General features: G+C 36.6%; 1 protein-coding gene across 1 annotated transcript; it reads left to right on the forward strand.

Annotated features, from left to right (window-relative positions):
* The first annotated feature begins 97 nt into the window (after window positions 1-97).
* Window positions 98-9,911, forward strand: COPS5 (COP9 signalosome subunit 5). Its single transcript, XM_031058644.1, has 7 exons — window positions 98-326; window positions 2,854-2,982; window positions 3,462-3,527; window positions 4,959-5,044; window positions 5,831-5,942; window positions 6,639-6,787; window positions 9,517-9,911. The coding sequence occupies exons 1-7, from the start codon at window positions 141-143 to the stop codon at window positions 9,599-9,601; spliced, it is 813 nt and encodes a 270-aa protein (XP_030914504.1). The 5' UTR covers window positions 98-140; the 3' UTR covers window positions 9,602-9,911.
* Window positions 9,912-10,176: the final 265 nt, after the last annotated feature.

Consider the following 10,176-nt stretch of genomic DNA (forward strand, 5'->3'; position numbering starts at 1 on the left):
GCGGAGCGGGCGGGCGGTTTGGGCGGTGAGCACCGGCCTGATCTGATGGCTCTGCCTTCCCTTCCCTTCCGCGGCCTCTGCGCTGCTGCAGCCACCATTACTTCAAGTACTGCAAGATCTCTGCGCTGGCGCTGCTGAAGATGGTGATGCACGCCAGGTCCGGCGGCAATCTGGAGGTGATGGGGCTCATGCTGGGCAAGGTGGACGGGGAGACCATGATCATCATGGACAGCTTCGCCTTGCCCGTGGAGGGCACCGAGACCCGCGTCAACGCGCAGGCCGCCGCCTACGAGTACATGGCTGCCTACATCGAGAACGCCAAGCAGGTAAGGAGAGCTGGCAGGCGGTGTCTGCCCTCCCCGTGGAGATCCTGTGCGTCTGGTGAGCTGCAGGAATATTCCTGGAGGGGTTGCAGGCTTCCACCCTCCCGCAGTGATGGAGTGCCTGCCCCATTGTCCCGTCTCTCCTCAAACATGACAGTAAGAACTATGTCAGCAGCACGGCACGCAGGGGCCTGTACACATTGTCACATACATATTTCCCTGACTTACTGTAGGTCATCAAAGGTTGGACATGATGATCTTGGAGGTCTTTTCCAACCCTAATGATTCTATGAAAAGTAGTGCATTCTCCTTTCTTTTGTAAGTTATTTTCATTGCTGAGGAAGTGTTTTTATGGCTGAGGCTGCTGGCTGTGTGAGAGAGTGTGTTTCTAAAATAACTGATACTTCTTTTTAAAAACAGTTTGCAAAATTAAATATATGTGTGCATTGGACGTACTTAGTATTTGTAGATCAGGATTATGACATTTATTCCTACCTTCCCCTGAGATCTTACTGTATAGTATGCTGCTCTTTTCCATTAAAAAAAGACATATTTGTGAAGAAGAGGCCAATGAAGGAATAAGTAAGTTTCAGTGCAACTTAATTATTCATATTTATCTTTGGAAATTTAGATTAACAGACTTGCTTGTCTGTTTCCAATCTTTGTCACTTTCTATTCAGAGATCCACTTCATATTAAAGCAGTGAAGTTCTCATGTGCAGAAGGATAACAGAAATACAACTTGACTCTGATGTGGAAACCAGCACAGCACATCAGGGCACTTGCTGATGTGCCTCTTCCGATACAGGACAATTCTATACTAGAAATAAGGGTTGAAATAACTTTAACTCTCCAAGCTCAAACAGTTTTGATACCCATTTGACCCACTGATTTTTAAACCAGCTAGAAGCCCGTTACATACTAAGTGGATATAACAGAGGAGTATTTGGGTTCTTTTGGAGAGTTGGACTTATATTCATAGCCTTACATAGAGTTGAAGATATTGAAATGGATGTGCATGAGGCTGAATCATAACGTCAGCAAAGAGTAAACATAATGCAGAAATAGTTATGTTCTGGGGATTTTTAAATAATTCATCTCTGTGAGAAAATGCAAAAATAATTAATTTAATCTAGTTTGTTTTCTCTGAAAACAATGTTGTGATGCTAATACTCTTGTTGCAAAAAGTAGGTAACTTGAAGAGATGTCTTTGCCTAAAGATACAGTCATGCTATCTTTAAATACAGATATATTCATAGAATCCCATTCTTAGGTAGAAATACTGAATTTCAAAGTGGTGAGTATATAGCATAAAATTGTAAACAGCTTGTCTTATGTTTAAAACAGTCCAGGTTTCTGTGGGAGTTCTTATGTGACAGGAAATGTTTATTTTCCCATTGTTTATGTTGTTCAGTTTTGTCTGTAATTGGTTTCACGATTTTGAAAATGAACTTGTGTGCAAATAAAATACCTCAGCTTTCCTGGTGCTCTGACAGAGTTTTCATGCTGGCTGTTTCATATTTGATTTTGGCAAGCACTTGTTCCTGGAACAGTGGCACTTAAAATAATGTACTTTTATTTTTATCATTAGGTGTAATGTAATGCTCTTTTTATCATTAGATGCTAGTTAATATATCCCTTATAGAAGTGCTTTATAGATACTGCTGTTCCAGTTAGTTGATTTTCCATGATCTTAATGTAGTTCAAATGTATCATTTGGCTTTGAAAAAGACCACATGTTCTTTAGTGTTTTGTTGGTCTCTCTCATGGAAGTTGTAAAGAAAATATAAATATTCTTCACCAGTTAAAAAATTAAGTAGGCAGTTTGTGATGTTCTGTCTCATCATTAATGGATCAGCCAGTAAACAATTTCTTAGAGAGGATTACAAAAATTCGGTTGAATGGGTGTTTATTCTCCTGGGTTTTTTGGCTTTGCTCCTTTCTCTTCCAGCATTTTTAGAGATAGCCATGTGTATTATTTGGAAACTCCTATTTTGAAGTTTTATCTGAGAAAAAGTTGTCCAATATTCATCTTTTGGCTTTTAAACCTATCTCCAGGCAATAATTTCTGTCAGTGTTTGAAAGCATGCCTTTGAAGTTAGTTTTTAAACTTACCACTAATCTAACAGTATATGCCTGTGAGATATGTTACCATACTAAACAATTAATTCTCTGCTGATGTTCCCTGCATTATATGAGGCTAGAAATACTTGTGTTATATCACTAAGAAATTTCCCAGCCCTGCTGATCAGCTGCAGCTCGCCATCCAGCTGTGTGGAACCTCTTCTGTACTCCAGCTGTCACTGAAGAAGGAGCTCCAGGCTCCTTGAAGGCCTTTGTTCCGTGGCAGCAGCTGTAGCAGAGAATGCCAGTACTACTCATATGGTTTCTAGGGAATATTTCATCAGGAGTGCAAATTCCTGTTTATCCTGGTGCGCCTTGCAGCGTGTTGGAAGTGCCGCTGGAGGGCAGCCGGTGCTTTGGGAATGGATCTGAACGCCAGGGCTGTTCCCTTCCCTGCTCTTTCTTAGGTGGGACGCCTGGAAAATGCCATCGGCTGGTACCACAGTCACCCCGGCTATGGCTGCTGGCTCTCAGGCATCGACGTCAGTACCCAGATGCTCAACCAGCAATTTCAGGAACCCTTCGTAGCAGTGGTTGTAAGTACTGGCTGGTGGTGATAGCCCTGCACAGCAAATCGTGTTGAGGGGAATAATTTTTGCATTTTTGGATTTCTGTCTCTTAGCATTTTAGCAGTGTGTGCTTTGTATGATGGAGGTGTTAGAGCCACGCTTTAAACTGGTGCCACTCCTTCTGCTTTGCTGGGCACATACTGGGCAAACCAGTCATGTTTGCCAGACTATTTTCACTGCATTGTTTCAGTTATGATATTGTTCTTAAGCATAAGGGGTTTTAAGTATTTAGGTAATAAGGGAAATTAGTTAAAAAAAATAAATCACTGAAGGTTATTGATATTCCCATCTTTTTAGAGAGTCTTGTACCAACAGAAAAAGTACTGTTTATGACAGAACTACAATTTGCATTAATTACATTTCTGAAATAAAATTACTATAAATTTAATTTAAGCCTGTAATAAATAATAAAATGTATGTAATGAGTATTACTTCTATTTCTACAGATTGATCCAACAAGAACAATATCTGCAGGAAAAGTAAATCTTGGAGCTTTTAGGACATATCCTAAGGTAAATAGCTAAAATCATCTAAAATTATTTAGTGTGTGAACACTGAACTGTCTTTAAATGATTGTCTGAGTTTGATCTGCTGTGCTGTACTGAATGTTCATTCCAAAGGAAGATGTGTCCATACACTTGTTTCTGCATGCTTTTGGATATTGGATTACATTTATAAAGGTTAACTTTTATTTTGGTTTTCTTAGAGTTTTGTCCAGATTGTGGAGCTGACCCAAAATTATGTAGCTTTATATACGTGGTTTTTAATGGATATAGTTGTAGGTAGCATTCATCACAATTGTTTTATGTTAGTTATTCTCTGTTTATTTTTTAGACCTAAAACCAAATATTAATCACATGTTTAATATGTTGTAATTTGCTTTTCATTTTAGAAAAGGAAGGTTCAAAACTATCTACTTAACTTTTTCAAATAAATATTATGAATCTTCACAAACGAATGTACAAAAAAATCAATTAAACAGTATGGGTTAGGCTTAAAACTAAGAAATCACATCAGTATTGGAGATCTAAGTCTCCAGAGGAATCCTCTCATGTATACTTCTGGCTGTGCTATTTAATTTCAGTCCAGTGAAGTTCAGGTATATCTTTTAAATACTCAGTTATGAGTGACTCACCAAGAACTTCAGACAGGCATCCAATAAAACAATTACCAAAATTAATCGCTTAATAAAAATTAAATTTTGTAATTAACAAAAATGATTGTGAGAGGTCCAGGCATTATTTTTGTGTTGACAAAAACATAAGATATCTTAGAACAGTTTGTGATTCAGGAGAATATTCACTTCTGTGGGCAAAATCTCTTCATAAATACTTAGAAAATTTTGAACAGGGAGAAGAATCCTGTACCTGAAAACCAAATCACATCTGGAAAACGCACTTGAGAAGCATATTTTTATGGAGTTCTCACAGTGGACTGCAGGCAGTTCTTGCTTAGTCAGTAGCTGTGAATGGCATCATCTTGGCTAAACAAGCAACTGAAAGTTTTAGGTATCTCTAAGGCATATCCATGGATGCTTGTTCCCTCTTCTGAAATCTTCCCTCAAAATTTCCAAGAACAGGTAGAGAAATACTGTCTAAGAAGAAGTTTGCCCTTTCTTTGATCTAAGAAATGATCTAATCATAGGTTGCCATGTTACTCATTTGAAAAAACTCAACTATGACCACTGGTTTGCTTTTGATAAACCTACAAATGTAATGACCAGTACAGCTAGTAAAGCCAGATGTAAACCTGAGATCCAGGAAAATTCCAAATTTCAGACTACCAAGGGAAATGTCATTTTCTCTAGACAAAAAACAACAACAACAAAACAAAACACCAAAACAACTAGAATTGCATAAACTAGAAACTTTTTTTGTAAAGTTTAGGCATTTTGAAAGGCCTCAGAATTACTGTGTCATTTTTGCCATTTGTTAAATTTTTAGGGCTATAAACCTCCAGATGAAGGTCCCTCTGAATACCAGACTATTCCACTGAATAAAATAGAAGACTTTGGTGTACATTGTAAACAGTAAGTAACAAAAAAACTACTACCTTTTTTTTTTTGTGTGTGTTTGTGTTTAGGTTAGTGATTCATTCAGTATGGAAAAGTAAATTTCTTGTAGTGCTTCAAATCTTGAATTTCACTGTTGCTTTAGCACTCTTGTTTTTGGGAAAAAAGGGTTAATGGCATTTATCAGGAGACATTTTAAGGGAGAACTCTGCAAAGATAAAGATGAACCTGGTTAAAAGCTTTAGCAGCTGATTTCTGAACACTTTTAAGTAGTGATTCCTTGCTGGATCAGATGTCTGTTGATCAGCAGGACTGGGGAGGCTGTGATCCCACTGCTCTTCTGAGTAGAGGCAAGTGTTGTGCAGCTCCTTTTCTTGCATTACTGGGAGCCTGGCTTTCAAAATAGGTGTGGTAGGATGTAGGATTGTTTGCCTGTTTGTAACATTTACTGCTACCAGGCATTCCTCAAGAAGTTAGAAGTGATACATGCAAAGCTACAATGATCTGTAAGTTACTACAGTATTGAAGAATCCAAGCATGGAATATGTTGTTAAGAGAATAATTTAAAAACTCTTGCAGTCTCATTTAACAGAACACAGCAGTTTGTGTGGGGATTGTGTATTAAATCTGTATATGAATTACTTATACAGAGAATTGGAACTGGCATTAACCTTAAATGCTTTGAATTTTTGAATATATTTGCCATTGATAAGGATTTTTTGAGTTGCACATACTTTGGATGTGACAGTCAAGCAAGACATACGTAGATGGACACTTACTTTGTTTGCATGTTTGTTTTTAAAGGTATTATGCTTTAGAAGTCTCGTACTTTAAATCATCTTTGGATCGTAAATTGCTTGAGCTGTTGTGGAACAAGTACTGGGTGAACACTCTCAGTTCTTCTAGTCTGCTCACTGTAAGTACCACAGTTGTGTGCATTCAAGAGCCTGAAAGCCAGGCGCTGTGCTGTAAAATGCTTAATAGATACAGACCCCACATTAAGAATCTGTCCGATATGACAAGAAGGGAAGGTTTTCCTAATCATAAATACTGAAATGTTCCTCATATCTGCTCTGTAAAAGTAGAAGGTGGGATGTTTAATTTTACTGAGTCTCTCTATACACTTAGATTTTGTCTTAAATACTTTTTAACCTTGTATCAATAGAACACTGCAATGAATAATAGTGTTTAATAAGTAAACACTTAAGAAAAAATAAACAATGGAACTGTTAAAACTAGCTTACAGCAGAAACAGTGCAGGTACACCTTCAGTGTAACAGCTGAGCATCAAAACCTTTCCTCTGCAGAAGCCAATTTTTTTTTCTCTTGGTCAAAACCAACTGAGTTTTACTTACTCCTGCTTAACTTAGGGCATGGGTTGGAAGTAAGAAAAAGAACCCAATTCAGGCTTTAGGGATTGAGCGTTTGTGAGATGTTCAGCTTATGTTCTCTTAATCACCACTCATGTCCTATATCACTTCCATTGCAGATATAGATTCAAATATGCAGCACTACACTTTTAAAAACATTTCTCAGATTTGGTTTATTTTGTGTATAAATGCTTGAATTTATAGCTTAAATTCAAAATATTTATTACTTTCTTTCTCTTAAGAATGCTGACTATACCACTGGCCAAGTCTTTGATTTGTCTGAAAAATTAGAACAGTCTGAAGCTCAGCTTGGAAGGGGCAGTTTCATGCTGGGTTTAGAGACTCATGACAAAAAGTCAGAAGACAAGCTTGCAAAAGCAACAAGAGACAGGTAAGATAACACATTCATGTGTTCTTCATGTAAAAAGTATTATTTGGTTTTAAACTTTTCTCATGCCTGTAATTGTAACCTCAGAAGATTAAAGATAAGAATTAGGTTATAGATAGAAATGAAAGACTCCAGAAGTCACTAATTTTTTTTGAAAGTTAAAGAAAATCTTGCCTCTGTTAAATCTACAATGAATTTTTAATTTTAGGGGGTTTGGAATAAATTTAACTCTAGTTTATTAAACAAAAAATTACTGTAAAATTCCATCAGTATCTGACAAACAAAAAAAATGTTTTCTGTCTAATGCAAAATTGTAACTTTGCTAGAAATTAGCACATTTTTGTGATTAATCAGGTTAAAACTAACAGTAAGTAAAATTATGGTATAGAACATGATTTTAAGAACTAGTGTTAACAGTCCAGTAAGTTTAGTTTACACTTGTCTAGTACTTTTACTAATGTAAAAATTATGAACTCCTTTTTTCATATTTCTTAATTAATGTACCTTTTTTAAGAAATAAGAAAAGGTTGAGTTTTTGTTGTTTTTTTTTGTTTTTAAGAAGTACCTTACAGATATTCTAGCCTATATATTTATCTACCCTGCCTGACAGCAAATGCTTGCTGTTGTAAGTTAATAAACTTCTTATCACTAGGTGTACAACATTATTTCAAAGAAGCTGCAATATTTTCCCTCAGTTTACCTTATGTTTATTGGTGATCAGCTCTGTTTATTTTGAACTTTGAAGTAGACAAGTTGCTTCTCAGTAATACTCACATCTCTTTCCCAATAGTCTTAAGAATTATATGTGTGCTTAGACTATATCATGTTAGAGTCACCATTTTTCCAAGTAAAATCTTTTAACAGAGGTTAATAGTATCCAACTGCTCGTACAGCTGGGTTGTTCAAGTACATTGTATTTGGCAAATTTCAAACTTTGGAAACCAAGAAATACTGCACTTTATATGGTGGTACAAACTTAGGTCCATCTGTGGAGAAGGCAGAACTCACCTGCATGCATCTTAGGAGTATTCTGAGTGAGATGTAGTCATTACATTGAATAAGGAAACAATTCTGTAGAATCCCTTGGAACAGAGTGCAAAAACTGAACAGTCTGGGGTGTTTGCATTTGCATCTTTTCAGATGTTAAGGCTTTCTGTCCCTCTTCCCCACCACTTTATCTTGGTAACAGAACAGTTTCCTGGTATTCTCTCCCCCTGACACAACTTTGTTTATTTTTCTGGAAAGTTAACAGCTCTTAGAAGTTTCCTAACAAACATGATCGAGTTGGAGGGGGGTTGACTTTATAAAAATTAAATACTCATTTAGCCTATTTTAATTCCAGAATACAAATACATGGAGTTAATGCTGTGGCTAGCTCATAGCAGTCAGGTTAAGTGATACCTCCCAGTTCCTGTAGGGAAACAGAATAGCAATGCTTTGAAGACATGAGGAGGAGGGAGTTGCTGCTAAGTTTGCATTGCTGTCTGGAGTCCCATAAAACTGACTGCATTTTATTTTCCCCTTGCTCTCACATGTTTACAGTTATTCTAAGAAATAGCTCTTTCTCTGATCGTGCTACTATATTAATTTGTTGCAGCAGTTCTAGGCATTTTTCTTTTCTGTTTTTATTTAGTCTTCATCAGTAGTTAGTTTATAAATTGTAAGGGATTCAAAGGAATTGTTTTTGTCAAAAATTCTGCCTTCCTGTGCAACAAAAGCTACCATAGTTCCCAAAACTGAGTGTAACACTTTTAGGGATGCATGTTTTTCTTCAATTACTGATCTTTCCTAAGAGAAAAGACAGTAGAAGGCCTGTGCAAACACAGGACAATTAATTTGGTGTCACCCTAAATTACTCTGAAGAAATAAGGCTGCAGAGATCACTAAAGGATTGTTAGACATACCTGCTTTGGGAAAACAGTGCTGTAAAGCATTAGCACCAAGGTGCTTACACTGGGCTGTATGATAAGTTCTGGTACTGTCCATGCACATCTCTAAGCCATTTTCTAAGGGAACACGTGCATTAGCCAAGTTGTGCTCCAAGTTTGCTTTCCCTAGGATTCCTTTATCTGTCTCATAGTAATTTGTCCCTAATTCTCCATGCCTTCAGTCCTGATTCATCTTTTGCATTTTTACAGTCTGTTTTTATTTGTTAGTTTAACACTACATTGCCCCATGGGGAAAACTTGGATCAATAGGAATCCTCCCAGCTCTTTGAAGGTTTTGCTTTGCGCATTACGTATTTTGACGAATAACTGATTTGTTTTATAAATTTTTCTTTAATGTTCCATGTAAAGTTTCTCAGAAGAACCATGGTTACTGTACACTACTGTCCTGGGCTTGGGTAAAGGAGATAAAGGTAGAGAGCAGTGAAAGCCTGCAGGTATTGATAATACCAGCTGATAGCTCCATTCCCCTAAGGATTTTTTTTTTCTTTGTTCAGGTGACCACAGAGCCCACTTGCAGTTGTTAATGTAAGATGTCATAAATTGCAAGACGAAGTTTTCTGTTATTTCTGTGGTTTTGTGTGTATAGTTAGTTTGCTTTTTAAGTAACAAAAAGGTATTGGCAACAATGGCTAAATTGCTGTATGTGACTCTTCCTTGCTGGACAGTTTTTAAGATTCATGGGGTTATGGGCACCCTGAACTTCCAAAACAGCTGGATATCTTCAAGGAAAATGACAGTTCAGTTCAGTTTTTGTCCAACATTGAATTTATGCTTGTTTTTCAGCTGCAAGACCACCATAGAAGCTATACATGGATTGATGTCTCAGGTTATTAAGGATAAACTTTTTAATCAAATTAATATAGCTTGAAGTGCATTACCAGTTGATATGTATCTCCAAAGCAGAAAATACCATCGTTTCTTTTGCTTGGACTTGTTCAGTTTGGGAAATGAAGCTGAAGTGGAAAATTATTCATTTAATTTGTAGTACTTTAATATTTCCCACCTGTCTGACCAGTTTTAAAGAACAAAATGTTCCTAAATTTAGTGCGACTTTTTGTTCTTTATCATAAACCAGTTTGCAGAATTGTTCCAAAAGAAAATAAATGTGACTTACTGGATTTTGCTCTTAGATATTTATCTCTATTATCCAACTGCAATAAAAGAATTTTGAAACTAAATGTGCGTTTTGGGCCTTGATATTTTTGGCAAATGTTTATCTTCTCTTATTGTTCTGTGGAAAAGTTCTGTCTGCACAGATTAGATAGCTAACCTATGTAATGTTAGAAGTTTGTTTCTCATATTTTAATATCTGTGTTTAATTTTAAGAATTGAAATCCCACTTGTTTATCTTTCAACAAGTTATTAAATTTAATGGAGCCTTTCCTGATTGAGGTTTACTGCTCCAGCCAAAAATGGTTTCTTTCACAGTAATGAAACATTTAT

This window comes from Geospiza fortis, unplaced genomic scaffold (genome assembly GCF_000277835.1).
Source record: "Geospiza fortis unplaced genomic scaffold, GeoFor_1.0 scaffold121, whole genome shotgun sequence".
In the NCBI taxonomy this organism is placed as follows: Eukaryota; Metazoa; Chordata; class Aves; order Passeriformes; family Thraupidae; genus Geospiza; species Geospiza fortis.